General features: G+C 48.8%; 1 protein-coding gene across 3 annotated transcripts; it reads right to left on the bottom strand.

Annotated features, from left to right (window-relative positions):
* Positions 1 to 347: 347 nt before the first annotated feature.
* SLC22A5 (solute carrier family 22 member 5) lies at positions 348 to 25,032 on the bottom strand. 3 transcript variants are annotated; one of them, XM_087429830.1, is made up of 10 exons: positions 24,486 to 25,032; positions 17,622 to 17,725; positions 11,814 to 11,992; positions 10,644 to 10,815; positions 9,291 to 9,417; positions 7,194 to 7,294; positions 5,032 to 5,246; positions 3,323 to 3,505; positions 2,149 to 2,284; positions 348 to 1,793 (listed from the first exon to the last, which is right to left on the bottom strand). In XM_087429830.1, exons 1-10 carry the CDS (start codon positions 24,876 to 24,878, stop codon positions 1,706 to 1,708), a joined length of 1,698 nt encoding a protein of 565 aa, XP_087285956.1. In that variant the 5' UTR covers positions 24,879 to 25,032; the 3' UTR covers positions 348 to 1,705. The 3 variants fall into 3 exon arrangements, with proteins under 3 accessions (XP_087285956.1, XP_004420274.1, XP_087285955.1); XM_004420217.3 differs by having other exon boundaries at positions 11,838 to 11,992; positions 24,486 to 25,031; XM_087429829.1 differs by lacking the exon at positions 2,149 to 2,284 and having other exon boundaries at positions 1,721 to 1,793; positions 11,838 to 11,992; positions 24,486 to 25,031.
* Between the last annotated feature and the right edge of the window lie 293 nt (positions 25,033 to 25,325).

Here is a 25,325-nt window from a genome sequence, read left to right on the forward strand (position 1 = left end):
AACCTGATAATGCATCCTTGTATTGGGTATCCCTCCTTCCCTATTTCCTTCTTCTATCCTTTACTCCTGCTCTCTGGAATGTTTTTCCCAAAGAAACTACCTAACTGCACAGAAGCGCTGGTCTCAGGCTCTGCTTTCAAGGGAACCCAGGCTATGATACTTGTGCAAGAAGGCTGGCTCAGTCCACAGTCAATTAATAGTGAAGTTTCTAGCACACATGGATTAGATCTTAGCCTTAGAGACTAATCACAAACCACTGCTAGCATTAGCCCAAGTTGACAGTGAAAAGTCGGTGATGGTGTGGCATGGCTAACCAAATTGTAGAAATAAAGGTTGTGGGCAGTTGCTATTATTTAAAAAAATCATTTTATTTATTAAAACATCTTCATTTCCCAAGGCACTTCAGTAGCTTTCACAAAAATATGTTTTTTTAACCAGGTGAAACAAATGCTTTAGAAGTACCGTGGTAACATAATCAGAAAAGAGAAGACAATTACACTGAACACAAATTATCTCCCAACATTACACGACTGAAGTGAGCAACTCTGAAAGACTGTGAACACAATGTAACTTTCTTCTTTGTAATTTTTTACCATGATTAGGTATCACAAAGGAACACACACAATGACATCATTTTTGGCACCCAGAGAAGTGCTAGTGGCTAAGGCCAGTAAGGCCTTGCACAAGTGGCAACTGCAGACCATTGCCAGAGTGATTCTGGGTTGGGGGAAAAAAAAAAGACACAAACTAGGAGGCTAAGGAACCGGTCTTTCCTAAGTGTATTCTGAAGGGCAAATAAATTAAGGAGAAAAAGACAAAACAAACAAACAAAATCTATATTATAATTTTAAGAGAAGAGACAAGTTTTTTTGTCTCTCTTTCTCACTGATATACTTCCTTCAAACCATACAGCAGAAACCATAGTAGCTAGGAGGTTTGATTTACACAGCAGTGGAAAACAAGAATAGTAGATTCCATGATGCCTCTCTTATGGGCCTGGACAAGCCCAATGCTTTGAATAGATGTAAACAAGTCAACCCAGTAGTCATACTGAGTGTCTAAGAGCTCACATATCAATGCACTTGCCAGTGTTCTGTATCTGCTCAGTCTCCTCCCTATTAATGACCTTGAGAGGTTTCCCCGGACCTATGCTCTCCTGCCCTGGGGAAGCAACAATCCCAGCTAATATCCTCTGTAACTGAGAAAGTGTGAGAAATCGTACTCCCTGTGAAATTATTTCTTTTCCTCTAAAGTGCACCATTAGAGGGAAACCGGGAAAAGATTTAGGGAGGAGGGGATTAAATCTAGTTTTATCAGGGGACTCTTCGGGCAGTCTGAAATTAAAATGTAAATTTAGCAGATGCCTCTCATATTCTTCCAAATCCCAGTGGTTCTAGTGAACCACTAGGGATTCTAGTGAATAGAATCTAGTGAATAGTTAACTTCTTAGGAAGTGCCAAGTCCATCACTGTAATAGTTAGGACTTATACAAAGTTGTCTGTCGGTAGCCACAGTGTCCCTGGAGGGAAGGTGGTGTTCTAGGACGATATGCAGCCTCTGAGTCTGGGTGTCCATCCACGAGCAAGTCAAAGGGTCAAAAGAATGAACAGTAAAGACCTTTGCTCCTGCAGGACTCGGTGTCTGCCCGAGCCATTTCCGACAAGACAGTCTTTCCTCTTCACTTTCTCACTTACTGGAGGTTCTATTAGAAGGCTGTGCTTTTAAGGATTGCGGGGCTTTCTTCGTCATCTTTTAACATCCTTGTGTGGCTTGGGGTTTGCCTATATTTCATTCTATAAAAACAAGAAAAACAAATGTTAGTAACAAATCATAAAAAAGATGTCTACCAGTCTCAAAACAGACAAACAAAACCCAGAACTAAGGATATTTCACTAAGGGGAAAAAAAATAGGGCAGATTCTGCAAGATTTCTCCTAGTCTCTGCACTATCCTAGAGCTGCTGTTGCTATGGAGATGTGTATGGTGACATGGTGGTCTGGGTCAGACCAGAGAGGATCAACGGTAAGCACCTTGCCATTTCTAACCCTCTGATGGATAAACTAGTCCATGGTGTTTGAGACTTTGTGGGTAACTCTCTGCCAGGCCCAGACCCAGTGCGTCAACCTTGTGGAGCAGGAGGCCTCCTTACCCTTTGACCCTTAGCATCTGGTCAATGGTGTCTGGGAGGGGGGTGCCAAAGCTCTCTGGGAGGAACAAGGTGAGAATGGCTGTCAGGATGGTCAGACTTCCCATGAGAATGTAGGGCAGGAAGCGGTCGTAGGCACCTAGGGCAAAGCACACAGAGTCCCAAGCCAGGGGTGCAGTTAGACTTGGTCTCCCTTCCTCCCTTTGTGCTCCAGGACTCTAAATGGGATCACCTGCCTTCTCAGCCTCAGCATCTCCCACAGACTGAGCTGTCAGATTGGAATCTGGCACCTAGACAGGTCTCAGAACCCAGAATTGGCACAGACATGCCCAGAGGTCCAGCAGTGCCTCCCGGTGCAGGGGAGGGGTACTGACGGGGAGGAGGGGCCAAGCCATGATTACTCTTCCTATTTCCCAATGTTGGATTTCCAAGGAACTTGAGGTAGTCCTCCAGGGACAGGAATAACTCCTCTGCCTCTCCAGATGTGTCACAATCCGCTCGATTTGCCTGCTTGAAGGCCAGATAAAAAGTTGTTTCTGCTTGTCAGATGTATGTAGCATGTTCACAAGCACTCTGGGTACTCTCAAGGTGGGTGCCACCCCTCCCCAAAGATGTGCTGGCCAGAAATGTGCAGGGGAACAGCAGCTGCCATGAGGAAATAATTTTGGGAAGAGAAAATTTGTGCCCTGTTATATAAAAGGGCACAAGGCAGATCCTTACACAGTACAAAACTACTGTGTAAAGGTCTCCAAGTTACAATCATTCTTAGTTCCTCAGACCTCTTGAATGAACATCTTTCCCTTCATGTTTCTTTTAAACTCGGATTCCAAGGAGAAACTTCCCCAATTAAGTACATTGGCTCCCTAAACCACTCTGCAGTTTATCAGGATAAGGGAATTGATTTCTCTAATGGAAAGCCTGGGATGGCTAAAACAGAAATCTGTCTACTCTTCTCATCAACTTCTAGCTAGCGTATAGGTCATTTTCCATTTACAAGTGAGTGCCTCCCCAACAGTGCACCTGGACCAGAACCTTCTCCAGGCATAGATCCAGTACTGGATGATCCCATTTGCTATGTGTGCTTGTTTTCCTGTTAACAAGCCATCCCCAGCACACATTAAAGCCAGTTAGTGCCTCCACCCATCTCTCCTGCGTGCCCTCGGCCCATGGGACTTACCGAGGTAAACGAAGTAGGGAGACAGGATGCTGCCCAGGCGAGAGGCTGTGGAGCTGACTCCCACGCCCATGTTTCTGACCACTGTGGGGTACAGCTCAGCTGTGTAGACGTAGACCATGGAAAAGGCAGCAGTGACTCCAAACTTGCCCACCATCACCAGGATTGTAGCCAAATAATACAAGTCTGGAGAGGCAAAGGGAAGAAACTAGGAGAAGGCACCAACCCAAAGTACACTGCTAATGAGAGTTCCGTTTCTTTTTTGCCTGAAACAAATATACTCTCTCCCCTTTTTGGGGGGGCGGGGGGGAGTCAGTTTCTATAACTTTCTGCTGTGAGATAAGGGGCTATAGCCAAGATGTCCCTCCAAGTTGATTACTGAGAAGAGCCGGGGACCTGCAGCTGTGTGAGGACATGCTCTTCTCCTCAGCCTAAAGACCACCAGAGTGAGCCCCTCAATAGCCCAAATAAACCTGCTTTCAAGTCTAGAAGTCGTTAATGACATGTCTGTCAAGGGGTCAGCTGGCACCCTAGAACCTCATGTTGTAGGCACTATGGAATTGACTAATGACTCATGGATGAATGGGGAGTTCAATTCTAACTCATTCATGCCTTCATTCTACTCAGACCTCCACAATTCACAGACAGCAGACCCTCAGAACTATCCTCTGATCTGTTCTGCTGCTGTGCCCGTGAGGAGACGCTGTGAGTGACCTGTGGGTTATCCTGTGCACTGGTGTGAACTTCTGCATACATTCCTGGGCTCCTCTGCCTGGCTACAGTGGGGGCTGTTCCTGTGCAGAGTGTGGCCAGCCTCAGGGGCCCACAAATGATCACCAGAGGCCCCCAAATCCATGGGTACACGGACAACTCTGGGTACCATGATGGTCATATGAAGATCCATAAACTGTTCTATGAATTGTCCAAAAGGGCTGCCTTCTACCCATGTGTGATACCAAGACAATTTTAAAGATAAAATCCTGTTAACGGCCTGTGAGACCCACTCTGTGACCTGGCCCCTCCCTTCTCCCTCTCTTCATCTCTTACCAGCTCTCTCTTTCTCCTCAAACATGCCAGGCTCATTCCCTCCTTAGGGTCTTTGCCTTTGCTGTTTCTTTGGCCTGAAATGCTCTTCTCCTAGACTTTTTCATGGCCTTCTCTATCATTTCATCTACATTTCTGCTCAACTGCCCCCTCTTCAGGGACACTGTCCATGACCACTATCTATAAACTAGCTCTCCACTGTCCTTTATCGTCATTATAAAAGGTAACACCATCTGTACTATATTAAGCATCTTATTTACTCGTTTGTCGTCTGTCTTCTCAATTAGCGTGTGAGCTCCAGGAGGGCCTGGGTCTGCCCGATTCGTTTACTTCTGCATCATTAGCCCCAAGCACAGTGCCGAGCCCACAGCAGGCACTCCATAGCTACTTGTTGAATAAATAAATGACTAAGACAGGGCCAGATTAAAAAGTAATAGGGCTGGCTCTCTTTCCTCCCCCTTATAGATGTTCTCCCCACTCCCCCAAAGCCCAAGGCCATGATCTGGTCCCAGGAGACAGTTGCTTTTGATTTTTTTGGCCAAGAATGCAGATATGCAGGTGAGCTGTGATGCTGTGATAGTATTCTCTTTCTTAACTGGGGGAGAGAGCCTGGTAGAGACTGAGTGACTCAACGAAGACCCCAGGCCGCAGATGCACATGGTCCCTACCTGGGGGCACCAGCTGCACGAAGAGAAGAACGCCGCCGCCCAGGAAGAGGGCAGTGGCCATGGAATAGCGCCGGGGCAGATACCGCAGCAGCACCCAGGCCAACACGTATGCTGGGACTTCAACCACTGCCGAAAGGAAGCAGTTCACATAGACGTCCCCATGCAAGTTAGGAGTATCAAGGGAAAGCCCGAAATAGCCCACGGATATGGTCAGCCTGAAAGAGAGTGCAGGGGAAAGCTGGAGAAGCAGCATCCACGTGCCTCCCAACCTGGACAACTTTTACAATACAATTATTGCAGGAAATCCAGAACCATCCTCACCAGGAGGGCAGCAGATTGAACCCTGAGTCTTACTTCTCAGAACAAAAGATAACCTCCCCCAGCCCACGGTGAACTGTGGGCTGGAGCACTTTCAAAGCATTCCAGACATAAAGAGTCTCAGCAAAAAGGCTTATATAATTCAGATAGATTCACTTTGTTGGGGGGTGGGGGAGACTCCAACCTGCCTTTCAGCTTTAAAAATCCTAAGCTGAAGCACTCACAAAAGCCTACTTCCCTCCTCTCTGAACCTCCCCAAATCCAGCAATTGCAAAAGGAGCTGGGAAATGTGTAAGGAAGCAGGTATCAAGTGGGCTGTGATAGGATTGGAGGGATAAGATAAAATAAGGAACAATCATTAGGTCAAGCATTTGGAGAAAGCCCCCTAGCAGACCCCCTGTGGCAACCAGCCAGGAAAAGGCTGGCCAGAGGCAGCTGACCCCAACCCCACTGTGCTCAGGGAGAGGAGAGGGAGCTCCTAATGGCGGGGACACATCGCCTCTCATCTGCATGCCCCCCAGTGTCCCTGGCCTGGACCCTGTCACCAGCAGGCATTCTCTCTGTTGATGATCAACTCTCTTTGGCAAAATGGACCTTTATGGATTAGACTGTTTTTGACTCATCTGTGGGGGAAACCCAGGCTGGTACAATCAGGGGAAAAGGCATGTGCAGGAGTCCCTGGGAAATCCAGAGCAGGAGGTGCACCTGGGTGAACCACAGAATGGGCGACTCATCGCAGGTTGGCAAGTCTGTGGTGCAGGCTGCACACTGGTCCTGTGTGAGGCCGACTCAGGGACAGTGCACTGCCCTGAGGGATCCTGGGCCATTCCTTGGAAATGGGTGATTCATAGTACCCCCCCCCGCCCCCCCCCCCCCCGCCAGCAAAATGGTTGTCTGCCCCAAGGCTGGTTGACTCTAGTAGTAAGTACTCCAGGATGAAGTCTGCCTTCCTCACCCAGCAGCCTCAAGCAGTCACCTTAATCCCAAGGCTCTGGCAACTGAGCAAACACTATCCAGGCATTCAGATGTGTTCCCTCTCTGGTAACTCACAAATCCCTTCCTGATACACCTGCTGACATGCCTCGTTAGAAGGAACCTGATGAGAACAACTAGGTCACGGCCCTGCTTCCAGGACAGTCTCTGAACATCCCAGAGGGAGAAGGTCCTGCTTCACATTTCCAGAAAGTACTTAGCAGACTCTGTAACCGAAAGGACATGGTATCTTCACTTAGATTCTTCTTAAAGGCCTCACCTGTCCTCCTCAGTCACTGGCTGAGGCACAGGGGACAGGAACAACTAACCTAGGACCCAAAGTGAGCAAGGATTGGCCTCAGGACCTGGAGGGATCCCCAAAGATCCCATATGTCTTAAAAAAGCCCCCATGACAATTTTCATTCTCCTTTTCTAAGATTCCATTAAGTTAAGAATTGTGATATGGGGCCGGCCCAGTGGCGCAAGTGGTTAAGTGCACGCACTCTGCTGCAGCGGTCCAGGGTTTGCTGGCCCGGATCCCAGGTGTGCACCCACGCACCACTTGGCAAGCCATGCTGTGGCGGCGTCCCATATAAAGTGGAGGAAGATGGGCCTGGATATTAGCCCAGGGCCAGTCTTCCTCAGCAAAAAGAGGAGGATTGGCAGATGTTAGCTCAGGGTCGATCTTCCTCACCAAAAAAAAAAAAAAAGAATTGTGATGTTCCCATTTCTTTCATTACAAGGCACATACTTTGCACTTTCGGATGACATAGGCTTTCACTTTTGGTCTGAGACATGTCTGCAAACGAGAGGGCTGACAGCCACTGCCAGAAGCTTTTTCTGGAAGCCTCAGGTAGGTCTTGCTTACGCACCACAGAATTATAGACATGACGGTGACTATTCGGATATTCCGGGTTCGGAGCAGATCCAGAATGCTGTGGGACTGCTGCTTCTTGGCACTCAGGTCTTCTAGCTGCAGGAACGATATGACAAGGGTATGGGAGGGAGAGAAGATCAGAGAGTCAGAGATCCAAGAACATACCCGAAACCCTAGCATCTTCACTTTCTGCATTTCCCAGTTGGGGAGTGCTTTGTGTTTGTTTCTTGAAAAGAAAAGTAAGTACAGTGACTGTATCTTGGGCTGCAGAAGGCTTCCCCAGGCCTTGTCCATAATAAATTACTGAACAAGAATGAGGAGGAAAAGTAGGTGACCAGTCCCTCAGGGGGTGCAGCCAAGGCAGAGGTGCAAGCTGTCAGCTCCCTCACGGCACCACTCTCAGCCATTGTCAGTGGCCACATTCCAGGGAGGCCTCTGAGCATCCCTTCCCAAGGCTGGCTCCCTGCCCTCTGGGTCAGAGAGAGAAACTGGCTATGTAATTTACTGATGTGATATTTTAAAAGAATTAATGTTTTGAGTCCTCATACCATGTAGTTACTGGTCTACTTCCAAGGAAAAAAATTTCAGATAGAAAAACAGGAAAATTGACCTCAACTTCACCCAGAGTAACTTCCCATGAAATTCAGCACAGCCAAGGACATTAATAAACCACATGTCTAAACACACTGATGTTGCTTTCTTAAGCAGACCCAGCTTTGGAGTTTGTTTTTCCTGAGTTAATGGTTCAACAAAAGGTCAACTTTTGACTTAATGGATCCCCTGAAATAGCCTCATTTCCTCAAAGGTGCCAGTAGGGCTTATGGGTTCCCTCAGATTGACCCCTCCCTGAAAAGCCACCAAAGCTACCTCACTTAAAAGCCCTCCCAGCCATCTACTCCTGCCCTGACCCCTTCCAGTACGTGCTGGATGGGAGTTGTTGCTGGGCCACCACTTAACTGTGAGGCCGGCAGGGCCGGCAGTGGCCAGCGGCTTCTTTGCCTAGAGTGGGTAGTCTCTCTTTCCCAAGCCCAAGTCTGCATCTTGAGTCCCGAGCCTCTCTAACATGCCCTCTGCAAATACTTCAGCAGGACTGCTGGTGGCTGTTCTCACAGCCAGTCCCTTGTCTTCCTGTCAGATCAGAGACACAGTCCAGAACCCCAACAGCCAGCAATTACAACTTTTACCCTCTTCTCGTAGTCATGAGACTGAGGAAAACTGCCTGCTGCAGAGGGTGGAAGGAGAGGGAACAGGAAGGAGAAACAAGACCTAGGAATCAGGCAGAGCCAAGAAATTACTCATGGCTGTGAGAACAGGGTTTGAAGGGAGTGGTGGGCTAGGGGGAAGGGCAGATATCCAAAAGGACCTGGCTCCAAGATAATGTGCAACAACTAACCATCCGTGGGCAGAAGGAGAATGAACATTTCTAACTCCAAATCTATTTTTGCTTCATATTTTATGTAATGCATTATTTTTTTGAGAAACTACCTAAGATATAAGAAACAGTGATGCTCCAAAATGCCAACTTCATAAAAGGCCTGTTACTCACAAAGAGTGTTTATTATTAAAAGTAATGGTTAAACTACATAATTGCCTAGAAAAGAAGTATATGAAGTATGAAAACCTAAAATCCATGGGAAAGGTGAAGAGATTTAGGCAGCTGGCACCTTCTCCTCAACTTCTGAATTTTAGAATTTTTTTTATTGAGAGGAAGATCAGCCCTGAGCTAACATCCATGTCAATCTTCCTCTGTTTGCTGAGGAAGACTGGCCCTGGGCTAACATCCAGGCCCATCTTCCTCCACTTTATGTGGGACGCCGCCACATCATGGCCTGACAAGCGTTGCGTCGGTGCGCGCCCAGGATCCGAACCCAGGGGCCAGCAGTGGAGTGCACGCACTGCACTTAACCGCTACATCATAGGGCCGCTGGCCCCTGAACTTCTGCATTACAACAGAGCCTGCCTTGGGGGCAGCTGCAGCTCAGGCAGCGAGAGGGCCGGGCCCCTGTGCGAAGGGAGGGCTTCAGGGCTGTGTGGTACTGCCCTAAAATCATGGTCACCAAGACCCTCCCACCAGCTTCCACATAGTGTTTACCTCACTTGGGTCAAAGATGGTCGACGGTGCAACAATCCCATTGATTTTGGCAGCCCTGCGGATGATCACCTCTGCCTCTTCAAATCGTCCCTGAGAGATAAGCCATCGGGGGGACTCAGGGATGAACCTGGAAGTACAAGGAGCAATCTCACTGAGGCTTTCCTGCCCAATAGCTGCCCAGCAGACCACATGTAGCAAAGGTGGATATGGATTATGGGGTTTCAGACAAGAGCTAGGTTTGGGGAATGTTTGGTGTTTCTAAGCCAGAAGCAAAGAGATGGTCCATAGCACACCCAGTAATCATCTGAAGTGTGAGCTTTTGAGTACAATGAAGTATACAAAATTTGGAAGGGCCTGCCCACCACAATGGGATTCATCCACTGGCTGGCCGCCTCCAATTCTGAAGAGCAAGAGCGGTAGTGCCACCTGCTGGACGCCAAGGAGACAGGCACAAGATGGGCTCCTGAAGCCTGGCTTCGGCGGTGGGCTCCGCCCAGCCCAGACCCTGGCCCTGCTGTACTCTTCTGCTTGTCCTTGACATCCATAGAAGCTTCTGCACTGGCCTCTTGGCCTCTACTTTTTCCTAACTCCTCCACCCCTGATTCATCCAAGTGACTTGTCAGACTCTCTACCTGTGTTTATCAAGGCACCTAGGTACTTTCAGACTTTGTGGATCTTACTTTCTACCTTACCAGGTAGCCCCCGCCCTTCAGTCATGACCAGGACCCATGATGTGCTCTGTATGCTCTCCAACTATGCTCTGAAATGCCCTCAGCTCCACGTGGGCCAGTGATCTCACCATTCCCACCTGCAAGAAGCGATTCCCCGCCTCAGCCCCTCTGCTGTGTTCCCTCTCTTGGTATGGAATGGCCTCCTCTGTGCCTTCCAACTCCTCTATCTTGGAGGCTCAGATGGATCCTGGCTTCCTCCATGCAGCCACCCTGAGGACTCTTACTTCCAGTGCTCTCCCTCTTCTCCCAGTGACCGCAGCACAAGGCCTAGGCAACACAGAGCCAGAACCAGGGGCTAAGCTGTCTTGTCCTGCGGTCTGATGACTTCCTGGAGGTCATGCTAGATACCATCATCCCACAGCTACTGCTTCTTCCTACTCTCCAATCAACCCAGCACAGGGCTGAGAACAAGTCTGTTGATGTCTTGGGATTCTGTTATGTTTTGTTTTGTTTTTGGATTTTCTGAGTGTGGAGAAAAGATTCTGAAACAACTTGTAAATAATTTATACTTTCTGTCTCTGGGAGCCCAAATAGGGATTTGTGGGTTGCTGCTTCCCCCTAGTGAATGCCAGACAGAAGACATCCTGCCAGTGGGCTCCACTGGGCACAGGGCCACACTCACCACCAGAGTATGGCGCACAGCACCCCCGGCACCGTCAGCGCCAGCAGCAGCATCCGCCAGTCTCTGATGAAGTAAGCAAACAGTGGCAGCACCATGTAGCCAAATGCATAAAATATGCACACTCCTAACGTGGAGAATATAATACGAACTGACTTGCCAAGAATTTCTGTTCCTGTTCAAAACAAGGGAGGATTCATGTTAGCATTTTAATTTAGGTTCGTTGCTTGTTAATCTTCTATTGTATGATTTTCAATACCCAGACAAGAAAACAACCAGGATTATCTTTAAGTTTCCAAACCCAAGGGAGGGACAGGATTCTGAACCCAGTCCAGTCTGACCATCTGCTGGGGGTGCCTCATGGTGGCCTCTCAGGCCCCTCAGCGACAGTTCTCTCATGAAAATTTCATCACTTCCTGATCACAAGCCAAAGATGCCACATTAGGCCCCCAAATTTAATCCTCATGTGAGGAAGAATTCATTAAAGGGGAAGCCATTACTGAGGCCACACATGCTATTATCCTTTAAGGAAAAAATATTCTATTAGAAGTAAAAAGAAAGAAATAATTCTTTCAACAATACAACCCAAGGAACCCAAACACCAATAAGCTAAATTTAGATTCCTCCAAACAGTGAGACTGGCAACTTTTCAGTGAGAACAGGCCAAACCCCTGCAGTGTGTACTTTGAATTAAAACCCTGAAGGTCACGTGACTAAAGCCCATTCCTCTCAATTCATTCCTGCCAGTCAATTTCATTAGCCACAGTGTTTTGCAGAAGCAGCAGTTTTCTTCCTTGGTGAGCCTGCCAATCATGGCCCCAGCTCTTCACGTCATGCCTCTATTTCTCCTTAGCTACCTCAGCCCTGGGCAGTGGCAGGCCCTTTTTTTAATGGATAATCTTCGGTGAGTTCTAGTAAAATGGCCATCAAGTACTAATGAGACCACGGTGCCACACCTCAGAGGCCAGAAAAGAACTGGAATTCAGCAATCAGGCTATTGTGCTGCTGGGGATCCAAGGCCAGGTACTTGGCGGGCTCAGTTTCCCTGCCTGCAAATTGAGTTCACTGAGGAGCCCTGGTAGGTGTTGCTAGAGACCACGTCCTCCTGAGGGACATCACAGCTGTTTCCAGAAGGTGGGTGGTGGGATGGTGGTGAAACACAGGATCAAGTACTCAACTCCAACTTGAAGGCCATACCCAGGACAAATGCTGCCACATAGTTGGAGATCTGGCCCATGCCTACAAGGACAAACAGCACGGTAAACATCTCGAAGTTCTTTGAGAAGACCTGCAGGAAGCTGAAGCCTGTCTGCATGCCCATGGTCACAAATAGCACGTTCTTCCGACCAAACCTGGGAAGGAAAGGAGAGTGACAGAGAACCAGCTGGGAGAAGGCGGCAGGAATGGGCTCCACCAAGAGGGACTTCCCACAGCCATTTAGGGAGGGGTCGGGGATCGTGCTGCCAAGGCACCCGGGGCAGGGACAGTCCCAGTCTCCCAGTCCCTATGTGGTTACTCCCCCTTCCCACTACCCAAGAGCAATATGCAGCCTGGGCACCAGGGTTGCCCAAAAGGCAGTACCAAAATTATGATAATAATTGCAAGGGATTGAAACACATTCATTATGCTTAAATCTATACATTCATAAAGTATCTTTAAAAAGAAACAGTTTACTTTGGAGGATGATGGAGAAATAATTCATTATAAATGAAAACTGGTAAATAAGGGTAAGAAACATTTATCTTGACTTTCCTATGTAAACTATGTGAACAGTAACCAATAATAGATGAGGGGAAGTTATCATTTTATAAAAGTATTCCAATTATTAAGTGGAAAAGAAATGATAAAATTGGAACATCACCATTTTACAACTGCTAGTGAATGAACAGATATGGGCATTATGTTTCAATGACTGCTAACGTCACAAGAAGAGACAATTGAACGTTGCGTGACTGCTGCAGTCTTGACAAAGGGTCTGAACCTGAATCTGATCACGTCTCTAGATCCAGCTGCCAATCTGCAAGAATGCAGAGAAAAGAGGAATGTGCTGAACTGCACCCTGAGTGTGCAATCAGCAAAGTCCAGACTGGGAAATTCTACAGGTGGAACAGCCCAGGGTTCTTCAAAAGATAAACTGTAAGGCAAAGAAAGGGATGGAGGGAGAATCCCTTACATTAAAGTGGACTAAAAGACATCTCCAATTTTTAAGTGGGCAAGACTAAAGTTTTGTTTAAGGATGCATATTTCAATGATAAAACTACAAAAAACCCACAAAGAAGTGAGTATTATAAAAGTCAGGCTAGTGGTCACTTACGGGGGAGAGAGGCTTGGGATGGGACACACGGATGGGGCTTCCTGGTGGCCAGCAAAGTTCTATTTTTTTACTTGGTGGTAGTCACAAGGTTATTTCCCTGGAATAATTCATAAAGCCACACATTTGTTCCATGTTTTGTGTATCTGTGTTCATTTAAAAATTTTTTTAAATGTTGGTTTTTTTTTTTGGTTTTAAAGACAGTGCCACAAACAGGGAGGAACAAGTCAACCTAGTTCATTCGACCTAACAGATTCAGCTTGAGTCAGGGCTGGCTAACCCCTGTTTTCATTCAATGAATGTTTATTTGAACATCTATTATATACTATGCATCAGGGATATATCTGAATAAGAAAAGATGCTGTTTCTGCCCTTAAGGAGCTTATGGTCTATAGTTGGTGAGACAGACGGCAAACACATTTAATCAAATAACCACACTACTGAATGTATAGTTACACACTGCAACAATCACTGAGGGATCAGCACCCAGGTCCACAAGGGACACAACAAAGGAACATACGCTGGGCTGCGGGTAGGGATTAGGGACGTGGGCATTCAGGGAAGGACTCCCTAATGATGGGACACTGAGATGAGACCCAAAGGAAAAGTAGTTGTTGACAAGGGGGAGGAAGGGATAGGAGACCAACTTTAATCATATGATAACACCTCTTATTTAACAATTTCTGATTGGTGCTATCAAGGAAAGGGACAAGGAACCAGGTAATATAAACCAGGGACTCTGACTTACCCTGTATGGTCAAGGAAGGCCACGGGGGTGGGGTGGGGTGGGGTGAAGAATGCTCCAGACTGTGAGAAGAGCACACACAACTGTGGCTGTAGGGGGCATGATGAACATGAGGGGCCAGGTGGCTGGCATCAGCTGTTCAATAGAAGACTGCAGAGGTGGGCTGGAGCCAAACTCACAAGTCCTTGCAGCCATATTAGAGTCTGGTGCTTCTCCTCACTGCCACAGGCTTTGTTTTTTGGTGCTACTGGCATCTAGTTGGTAGAGGCCAGAGATGTTCTAAGCATCCTAAAATACCCAAGATAGGCCCCTACAACAAATAATTCTCTGGCTCAAAATGTCAATAGTGGCAAGGTTGAGAAACCCTGGTCTAGAAGGAGACTCTGACGCCCCCTGCATTGTTCTGTAACAAGAGCACCCTACATGCCAAGCAACGGCCAGTCCCTTACTACAGGCAGACAGGTGTGACCTCTACCCCAGCTTTCCCTTCTCAAGGGCTCCCTGGGATGGCAGGGAAGAGAAAAACCCAGAAACTCTTACATAGCACCAGTCCTTGGCAGTCCGGGGTCGGGGGCCAGAAACGCTCACTTTTCAACACTCACTTTTGTCAACAAAACATCAAACACACACATGCCTACAAAAACAGGAAATATCAGTCTACTTCTTCCCAGGGTTGTGCCTCTCTTGTAATTCACGCACATAAAAGTAACTCAATAATGACAGATAAAATGCTTTGACAATCCAGGATTATATTAATTGCTCTTGAATTTCAGGCTTATTCATACGCCAGAAAGAAGGCTAATAAACCTCTGTTCTATATAAAAAATGACTGTTAATATCCTAGACAAGTTGAGGGCATGAATTTATTGCTCTTAGGTCATTTGTTTGGCTTAGGTTTTTGAACTGGCTTACTTGGAAGTAGTAATGAGATCAGAAACTCCATCCCACAGAGCCCTGGGCCTCCCATGGGGGTGCAGACAAGCTTGAGGGGTGGCGTTGGGAGCTGAAGGCAGGGGCTACAGTCAGAACAGCCACACTTTGAGCTATTTCATTTACTGGACTTAAACGATCCTACTTAAAAGAAATCTGCTGACAACATTTTTTTCAAAAGTTTGAAAAACACTGTACGTGCCCTTCTGAAGACTCAGGTAGTCCTCAACATATGCATTAATTTTGTTTTTTCTGCTTCCTTACAAGCAGATCTTTTGGAACTTAAACACTTTCCTCAGGTAATCATGGAGTTACATGGTAATCAGGTTCTTAGGCTAGCCCACAAAGATCTACGTAACCCATGACACAGTTGACCCAGAAAAATGCATTGAGTTTCAACTCTAAACTTGGTGTACCTCCGCCTTGTTCTTCACATCAAGGTAACTGCTCTGAGTCTCAGCTGCCACTCAACCCTGTGAGAGGAGATTTCCCACCATACCACCTGCAGGGCCTCTAAGCTCAGTCCTGGGCACTGCTTCTTCTTACTCTACACTCTCCCTAGGCAGTCTCATCCACATTCGGGGCTTTCATAAGGGTTCTATGAGCTGACAATTTCCAAACGTGTTTCTCCAACCCAAATCTCTCATGGAGCACCATATCCATATATCCAACTCCATACTCAATTTCTCCACTTAGGAATCTCATAGTCTCCCCAAATTCAGAATGTTCAAATTGAACTCAACATCTTCTCCTACAAACACGGTCCTCTTCCAGAGTTCTTTGTCTTAGAGAAGGGTGTTGTCCTCTACCTGGTTGTGGAGGCCAGAAATCTTCCCCGCCTTACTTCCAACTTCAAACCCACAGCCAAGACTTGTTGGTTTTACCTCCTACTACTCCCCCCCATTTCTACCATCCTCAGCCTAGTCCAAGCCACCATCATTTGTGATAACCTCTAAATTGGTCTCTCCGCAGCCCCTCTTGCTTCCTTTCAATCCTTTCTCTACAAAGTTATCAAATAATCTCTTAAAAAATGCAAATCTGATTATGTCACACTCTTGCTTTAAAAAGCTCACAATAGCTCCCCACTGCTCTGTGACTAAAGCCCAAACGCCTAACTGTCATCTGCTAAGCCCGGCCTGCTCTTCTGCTCGGGCCTCTGCCTGCCTCACCACTTCATCTCTATACCACTCTCCGCACCTCCACCACAGAGGCCTTTTTTCCAGTTCCTGAAGTGTGCTATGCCTCTTCTTGAGTCTAGGCTTAAGTACATGCTGCTCTCTCTGCCCAGAATGCTCTTTCCTCTCTCCACTCCATTAGCTGGCTAATTTTTACTCATCTTTCAACTTCTCAGGGCAGCCTTGCCTGGCCCCCTCTGTCAAACTCTCTCTCAGCATCCTGTACTTCTCCTCTGTATCACATATCACCATAAAAGATAACAAGTACTTCCCTCAATTAGTTGTTTAATACATCTGCCTTGTTAGAAGGGAAGTTCTAGAAGAGCGGGGCCCTAGAACAATAGTCCACACAAAACAGAGGGTCAAGACTCTCTGGGCCCAATTCCTAGCTCTGCCACTTGCCAGCTGTGTGACTCTGGGCAAGTCATTTAACTCCTCCAGGTTTCATTTTCCCCATCTGTAAAATGAGAATAATACTTACTACTTCACAGGGTTATGAAGATTAAATTGTTATTATTATTATTATTTTTAAAAATTTGTACAGTGCTTATAAGAGTGTCTGGCACATATTAGGTTCTATGTGTTTGTTAAATAAATACAAGTAGTCAACTGATGCCTTCAGCTAGATTAAGGATCTGGGGAAGCAAAGGCCTTTTCCCCAAGGGGCAAGTGTCTTAGGCTCATGTAGCATCGTCAATCAGTGGTCATGGCCTACTTAACTCTCTAATGCTCACTGGTGACTGTGTAGGAATTTATCCTTTTTTTAAATCACTAGATGACGCTCAGGAAAAGAGAAATCTAGTGAGAAATGCATGTATTTCTCATGAGGAAAGACTTGTTAGGTAAAGACAATAATCCATAGATGTAAACATGCCAAAATATCACCCTGAGTTTGTGCCACAGGATGAAATGGCTTTGTTCTTAACGTAGGATGACATTCTCATCCTGAAATTCTCTCTTAGAGATCCCAACCAGCTGGGAGGATGGTGGGCCTTCTCTCCACTGGGTGACCCAGTGTGGCCAAGGCCACTCTTCTCCCCATGTGCTTCTCCATAGACCCTGAAGCTCAAAGAGATACAATATAATGGACTGCTCTGAGAACATCACGGAACTATGGACCTTTCTCTAGAAAAATGCTCACATACAATCTGTAAAACTTTGCATATAATTTCCATCAAGAGTAGACGAACTCGAGATGACTTGAGTCAAAAGCCTTGGAATTACACAAATAACCTGCTTATGGGTCAAAACAACAAACTTCCTGCTTGTTGTGAAGTAAGCACCATAACCATAGACTTCTTAGCTAAGGGTTATCAGCCCTGTGGATACAGGAGTTCTGTCCATCATGCCACTACTGGCTAGTGAGATCTCCTCACCTTGCCAAGAGGGCGATGGTTTTGGTAATAGAGTGGCAGCCATCCATGGTACCGCCTAAAGATGTAGTGTGCTATGTACGTATACAGTTTACGTACGTGTGTGGTGTCTACCTCTTCCACACTCAGGGACATGAAAGAGTCACACTCACCCGGGAAAGCCAGCCAGGCTGATGCAGGAGTGAATCCTGGCTATTTCCTGGTCAACTGGATCATGGATATACTCAGCTCAGGGTGTTGTGCTCAGCAAGAATTAGGGAGAGGAGGTTGTTGGCTCTCTTTACTTGGTATGGAGTCTATATTATAGATGTGGCTTCCCCTTCTTTTAAAACACAAGACCCTGGGCTGAGAGAACACTGCCATCTGAAGTCAAAGACCAGGAACGTACATGCTCCTAGCTCAGTGCTGGGGTGCCCTGAAGCTGCAGGAGATAAACACCCACCTTACCTGTCTGAAAGCTGTCCTGAAATGAAGGAGCCCACCAGCACACCCACGAAAAACAAGGAGATCGTGAGTGGGGCCTTCCAGTCATCCTCACACACCAGGTTCCACTGTAAGAGAAACAAAGGGATGTATCACTCACTTCTTTTTTTAAATGTTTTATATTTAGGCTTCTTGGAAAATGAAATCAGAACATCCTGCAACCCTGCAAGCTGTTACCTTACTGCATGGGTGTGTGAGCTCATTTAGGTAGACACCAGCTCATCTGGGCAGCAAGGCAGAGAGCAGGTTCCCCTCACAAGGAGAGTGGGCTCCTTCCCCATCCTGTTTTTCATAGATCTCAGCTCTATTGTTTTGCTACCAATTTGAGAAGGGGAGACAGGCAGGTAGCAAGTACTCTGCCCATGTGCCAACCCAGAAGGCGAGGCCTCTCGTGGACGCTTCTGAGAATTTGGGCAGAGCCCAGGGCTGTGGACGGGCAGGGCGCCCTTTCAGTGGGGTTCAGGCCACTGGCAGGAATGGCAGAGGAGTGGTTCTGAAGCAGAGCTCTGGGGCTCTAAGGGTTAAGGCATCCAGCAAGGGACTGTGGCTAGAGGGCCTGGGATGCACCATCTGGATCTGTTCCTTCAGCTCTGCTCAAGCCCCCACCCTGGGGCAATGACCCTTGGGCCCCTCTGGTGACATTTACAGCTGGGATCCCTGATGCTGTGCCAACAATACTAGGCCCAATTATAGATAAGAGCTCTGATCTGGGAGTCAAGAAACTGTATTTTAGCTTCTAACTCTACTGTTAACTGGTTATCCAACCTCAGACAAGATTTTTCCCTGTCATTATGCCTTAATTTCCCCATTTGTAAAACAGTGGTTTGGGTAGGGAACAGGCTGCACTGCTTGAGTTTCCCAACACCCAGTGTGTAGTTCCATCTACAGTTACCGTGAAAAGAGGTCTGCGGGCATGGGGAAGCAGCTGAACACTCAGACATGAGGTTGCCCCAGCCTAACAAGGAGCCAAAAGAAGGAAGAAAAGCCAAAACAGGAAGTTTGATGGTTCCCAGAAAAACGTTTCCCAGAACAGAGAGATGGTGCTCAGTAGTAACCAAGAAGGCCACCCTCCAGGGAATTTAGACCCTTGCTTGCCTGGTACCAGGCTGCTGGTCTGCCCTCCATGGCACCAGGCTGCTGGGCTGCCCTCCATGGCATGAGGCTGCTGGCCTGCCCTGCTGGCTCCCCAGTAACAAACAGAGGCAGGGGGGGCATGAACAAAGCATCTCTTCCAGGCCAGTGACACAGGGAAAAACAAGTCTGCCTCTCTGCCCTTCTGGGCAGTGTGTGCACACAGCCTCCAGGCACCTCAGAGGGGTCAGAGGGCAGCCCTCAGGGTGGACATGAAGAACACCCCTGTCCTCCTGCCCCCGCAGCTGATAAGGATCACTCAGCCGCACAGGTGGTTCTCCACTCTGGAATAAGCCCGCACCTTGGATGGGCTGAGAACAGGGTGGTGATCCCCACTCCAAGGAAGAGTTGGGGGTCTCTAACTCCTAAGTCTAGAAGAAGTCCAGATTAGCAGGAGGCAAGAATATGGGAGAAACTGAGCTTAGGCTACAGCAGCCTTCCTACCTTCACAGCTTCAGTGGTGCCAGCTCCCAGATACCATCTCTCTTTTAGGAGGGTGAGTGCTCCTAGGGTAGCCCTCATGGCTCCTAAAGTCAGCATGGGAGCAGCAGGGGAGTCAGAGCTGAGGGACTCAGTGATGGCATTCTGGCTTCTGGGCGTTAGGGTAGGGTGTTAGGCAGAGCTTCAGGGGCCAGACTATGGCTATTGCTGCTCTTGAATACGATGGGATCTATTCCCAGCTAGCATGCATTACTTTCGTAACAACAGAGATGAAAAAATGAATAAAGAGTTAGCAGCTATATCTCAACAGGTCTCTCATGAGGGTTGGGCACTGACATAGCTGGGCTAGACCAGAAATCCATGGGGGGTCTACAGTGAGTTCTGGGAATGTAGCTCCCCTGCCCCCTATTAGTTCTCCTAATATAAGCCTCTAGAGAATTCTAGGCTGGCAAGGCTGGGTGCTACTTGAAACCAGGTCAGAGTATGCTCTGCAACTGTAATACTCATCTTGGGTCCCCAGAGCATCTCTCTGGCTCCCACTGCCTCACTCCTCCACTTGGTCCAGCCTGTCCTTATTCTGGGCAAGTGTATATCTCCCCTGCGTAATTAGGCTCTCTATCCACCACTGACAGTTCTTAACAATTCTCAGGGCCTGGCTCTGGGTCCTCCAAAAGCAAATATGGGTTAACACTTCCTTCCTACTGGCCACAGGGCCCTGTGAGTATGGTCAGGAAAGGTAATAGGTCTCAAAAAATGAAGACAAGGGCAGCCATGGACTAGATCTCACTCACCCAACCCATCCACTTTCCTGTCAACCACCAGATGGATGGCAGTGGGCTCCAGGACTTGGCCTGAATCCTCCTTAGGAAGAGAGGGATGAGAAGCCCACAGAGTCCAGGCTATGTACCCCAGGCTTGTTGTGTTTACAAAGCAATCTAGTGTTCCTATACTGAGCTCCTGGCTCCCCAGCCATGACTAAAGCAGCTACAGACCAGCTCACTGATGCCTCCACTTGGTACGTGGGATGGGCTATACTGGCTGACGATAACAGGTATCAATGTTAGAACTAAATATGTGGGTTTAAGATTCAGGTCATGAGTCTAGCATCATTATCCCTCAGCTAGGTGAGCTATGAAAGCAGGTACAACCTGAAAAACTCTGGGAGCAACTCTGGCAAGGGGCCTAGACTTGCCATCCTTCCTGGTCAGAAGGGTGCCTCTCTAGTGGTGATGGTTTCATGGAGATATATATATACACACACACACGTATCCATCAAAGCTTTTCAAATTGCACACTTTAGTTACGTGCAGTTTATTTTGTGTCATTTATACCCAATAAAGCTGTTAAAAATTTTTAAAGAGAGAGAATTGTGTCTTTTGTATGTAGTACGTAATTGGTGCTGCTTCTCAATCACAGGAAGTAGAAAGATGATGTGGCACTAAATGTTCTTACCTGCCAGTTGGCTGGAAAGGAAAAGAGATAGGGTCTGTGCCCTTAGGGCAGGAGCTCTTCCCCGAGATGTACCTAGCCTGAGCACATCAACGGTCAAACAGACAGGTAAGCACAACCTGTTACTGAATGCCATGTATTCCTACACACGGTTCATCCTGTCTCCTGCTGCAATTACTGGCAGATCTTTGCCCCAAGGCTGTCAGGGCAAGGAGGAGAAGAAGTATTTGCTGCCATATCCTCTAAGATGCATGGCAGTGCCTTGCAGAAGAGAGGCTCAGCAGCTGTTGGGTACACAGGTGAGTGAGTGAGTAGATGAATGAAAGGGCTGTTCACCTTGAACACCACAGTATCCTAGGGGCTTGGTCCCCAGGCCTGGCTGCCCAAAGCCCAGATGAACCCTGAACTTCAATCTCTAGAACAGACAATTTTCTTCGCTTTCTCACCCCCTTCCCTGTGTCAACTGTCAGAACTTTGACCCAAGGTGTTGGTTCTCAGCTAGCTAGAGAGAGGCTTAACCTGACCACTCATAGCCAGATGGGTCTGCTATGACTACGCATGCACAGGGGCCCTCAGAGACCCAGCAAGTGGCTTCTCTGGCTTGCCGTGAGCTGCAAAGGCAGGGATGAGGGTCTGAGCTTCCCTTTAGTGCGAGAAGTCAATAAAGGCATAGCAGTGAGGCACAAGCTCCAGGTCCGTCTGGTCTCTCCACTCCAGAGTCAGCCTGGGCCCCATCTCCCAGGTTGATGTGGCTTGTCCTTCAGGCGGCCTCATGGATAACAGTGGGGGCTCTCCTATCTTCCAAGACTATCTATGTGTGAGATAAGGCTGATAGAAAAGCTAGTCCAGAGAGAGAAGCTTTCCAGAACAATAGGGAGTGAGTTAGAACTGCCAAGGGCTGAGGCAAGAAGCTTCTGGGAAGCAGAAACAGGCAGGGAACAAAGGGACGCAGAGGACTGCCAGGTCTTAGCTGAAGAGACCCCAACTCATGGGTGTCAGAAGAGCCAGGAATTTCTAAAGGAAACTTTCTGGCTGCAGGCTGGGCTATGGAGACACTAAAAAGCAGGTGGCCCCAGAAGCCTGAGAAATCACCCAGGTTTCCAAAGAAGGGGCCGCCTAGAAGCACATGGACCACCAACTGTTGCTGAAACATGGGAAAACAACCTCTTTCACCTTGTAGTGTCCCCTTCTTTCTGCCAACCCCAATGCCTTGTTGCAGATCTACAAGGGGAAGCCCCAGTCCATGGGGTGGGGGATTACATTTCCTTTAAAATATTTCAGTCAATGCTTTTTGACCACTTCCAAGTTTCCCTTCTATGAATTAAACTGTCCTTTTCTTCTTTAGTTCTCAAACTTTAGGGAAGATTTCTTACATTATCCGTTAATCCATTCAACAAAAGTTTTCCTGAGCACCCTCTCTATATCCAGCATCATGTCAGGACTTGAGGGAGATGCAAAGATGTAAATCCACCACAAAGTTTAGTACTGCATGTACATACTCTAACTTCATCGAAGAAAAAATCAAACAGGAGACCTGAGGTTTTCATCTTCTGTTGAAAAACATGAATAAGAATTCAATACCAGTGTACTTACAAACACCTCTATGTAAGATTTGGGACACAAGGCAGGCTTGGAGACATTTAGCAGGCATAGGACTAGCTGCAGTAGTCAGCAGGCCAAGTCTAGGTTGAAAGAAAACGGGCCTTAGAATAATGGGGCCATCAGAATGTTAATGCAACAGCTTCCAACAGAGACTGTTCGTCTGAGAGGAATAAGCAGCCTTGAATGTTTAAAGTCAAGCATTCCAACATCCCAAAACAAAGGGCTAAGTACCTATTAATCTTGCCTCCTGGCAAAGACTGACAACCTGTAAGTAGGTGAAAGGGCACACAGCTCTTACAAAACTGCTGAACCAGCTCAATAAATAGGCTAACTATAAAAAAGTAAAGGCTGACACTGGCAGCAACGAAGCTCAAGGACCCTTCTGGCACTGCCGGCCTTTGGCAGCTCATCAGTGCTGCCACCACTCTCAGCCGAAGGCAGGATGGGGGCAGTGAAGCACGAGCGAAAGAGTACAGTAAGCCGAGGGACCCTAGGGGTCAAGGTAAAATCCAAAGAGATGCCATGAGCTTCTTCTGCCTTCACTGCTTCCCCCTTCTGTGGGCAGCCAGAAGCAGAATTTGCAGGGACTCCTGTGTCATGGAGTATGACTTCCCCTCTGTGGCCTTTGACTGCAACCTGAGGGCAGCCTCTGTTTTCACAGCTCTCGCTGGCTTCCAGGAGGGTGGCAGACTTGCTTGTGAGGCTAGGACCGAGGATTTGTGATGACTAAAAGTTTTGGTTCTCCATGGACTCTTGGGCGACAAAGCACAGTCAGCTACCTCCATTGAGGGCCTCTTTTGTCAAGTAACAACGCCTCAGGACACTGGAATGATGTCACTAGCTGAGAGACGCTGGTGGGGCTCAGGTCACACTCGTACATAAATGCGGAGCACAGGCACAGATGTTGGGGACATCAAATGTACAAACATACAAGGACACACACACACGTGAGTCTCTCGGGGCAGCTCTCAGACTCCCCTGAAGGGTGACAACCTTCACAGGGGCCTCAAGACCCCCTGGAAGTCCCTTTTAGGCTTCAGCTGGGTTTGATGCCACACCTGGACCTGTGCACCCTCCCTTTCAGCCCCCTCCCTGTGAACTCTGGCCTCCTGCCACGTTGATTCTTGCTCTTCCAACTTTGTATCTGGGCCTTCAGCTCACTATTCTGCTGAGCTGAACACCCCAGACTCACTGAGAGGCCTTCTCCTCCAGGAAGCCTTCCCTAATCTTCGAATCCCTGATCCTGACACTCGGTAAACCTGGGTGCACTAGTGCCTATCAAGGAGGGCTCTTTTCACCGCACTGCTTGCTCAGTTCTGCTACGACTCCAGGGTATTAAGAGTGCTAGCGTCTGAGTAAGATGCAAAGCACATCCGCAGGGATCCGTTAACATCAAGTCACACAACCAGACTGCGGAGTCACCAGGGGACAGACAAAGCTACCCAAAAGGAAAATCCAAGCGCCTGGGGAATGAGAAAGGTTTCCCTCTACTCCCCATGAACTAAAGTTGTATGCTTTAACTAAATCTGGCCAACGACATTGCCTCAGATTACTCTAAAACATTCCAGGTCAACAAGTCACCCTGAACAGATCTTCAGCTGCACCGATCCTAAAAGGCTGACAACTGACCATGAGCAAAGGTAAATGATTCCCTGTAGGGCATGACCAGACTGTCATGGGTGGGTGGGGAAGGAGTAACTGGAGGAAGGAGCAAGAGACGGTTTTACACACATGATTCCTTTAACTTTAAAAATTCAGGAAAGAAGAGGAGTGTTTCCTCTCTCTCTGAACAGACAAGAGGCTACAGGAAAAAAGGATGACAGCTCCTTGCCCCAAGCTCTTGCTCTGCTCCTCAACACTCCCACCCTCATCTAGTGGAAGTCTTTGACCACTCAGGCCCTTAGAGCATCTACCAGAGGCCACTAGGGCCTTCTTGGCTCCCTCTCCAAGGTGGCCACAGGATAGGTGGCCAGCCTGACACCCCTGCTGTGAGGGGCATGATCAGGCTGGAAGTCACGTCGCAAACTGTTCCCGAGCCACCTGGCTGGAGGATGCCCATCACCAGTGTGTAGTGTGATGGGGGAGAGGGAGTGACAACATCCAGCGCGCACCTTGGGGCAGGATGGAGTTAGCGCCCGAGCTCCAAGACTGCAAAGGTCCTCTCCATGACCCGGTCCTCGGCCCCGGCGCGGGGCTGGTACCCACCTCGGTCACGATGGTGGACAGGTAGATGTCCTGGCTGAACTCCCAGCCATCCAGGCAGCTCTCCTGCTCCAGCTGCTCCAGGTCCACGTCGCGCCCCGGCTCCAGCCCGAGCGCCGAGAAGTTGGCGATCGTCTCGAGCCGGTAGCGGCGGCAGCTGTGCGGCACCTCGAGGCCGTCCTGCAGCCGCAGCGGGATACTGTGGTTGCGCCACGCGCTGCTCAGGTTCGCGGTGTCCGGCACCCGGCAGCGGTGCTCCGGGGCCGCCGTCAGGAACACGGCCGACAGGCCGTTGAAGCCGTTGGGGATGATGCTGGCGCTGAGCAGGAAGAAGATGAGGCGCTGGAAGGGCCCCCACTCGCCCAGGAAGGCGGTCACCTCGTCGTAGTCCCGCATGCCGCCCTCAGCTGTCAGAGGCTCGTGGCCGGGGGTCAGAGGACGCGGCGGCGCGCGGGGGCGGCGCGCGAAGGGCGTGTGCGCGTGCGCGCGGGCCCCTGCCGAGTGACCCAGCGAGGGAAGGACTGGAGGACGCCCGCCGACCGAGCAGGCTCGCGACCTCCTGCTGCCGCTCAACCGGCGTTACATAGGGCGCGAGGCCGGGGCGGGCTCTGGCCGAGCCGCAAGGCCCGCCCCGCCGGCCTGCTGTGCGGCGCGGACGGGGGCGGAGCTGGGGCCGCGCGTCATGGCGGGCTCGGGCCGCTGGGCGCACCTGGGGCCACGGCGGGGCCGCTTACCCCGGGACCCGGCCTTGCCGGGCCCAGCGCGGAGGTTGCAGCCGAGGTAGCCCTGGCGTGGCTTGGGAAGGCGGCGAGACTCGTGGCCCCGGCGTCTGAGACCGAGCTC

Source organism: Ceratotherium simum, chromosome 4 (genome assembly GCF_057802395.1).
Source record: "Ceratotherium simum simum isolate JZ-2026a chromosome 4, ASM5780239v1, whole genome shotgun sequence".
In the NCBI taxonomy this organism is placed as follows: domain Eukaryota; kingdom Metazoa; phylum Chordata; class Mammalia; order Perissodactyla; family Rhinocerotidae; genus Ceratotherium; species Ceratotherium simum.

Excerpts from the sequence above, each read along its gene's own strand:
- SLC22A5 (XM_087429830.1), bottom strand. The coding sequence starts at position 24,878 with ATGCGGGACTACGACGAGGTGACCGCCTTCCTGGGCGAGTGGGGGCCC. Across the intron at positions 5,247-7,193 it reads GTCATGTCTATAATTCTGTG|GCTGACCATATCCGTGGGCT; the intron begins GTGCGTAAGCAA and ends ACTCTCTTTCAG. Across the intron at positions 3,506-5,031 it reads CGTGCAGCTGGTGCCCCCAG|ACTTGTATTATTTGGCTACA; the intron begins GTAGGGACCATG and ends TTGCCTCTCCAG.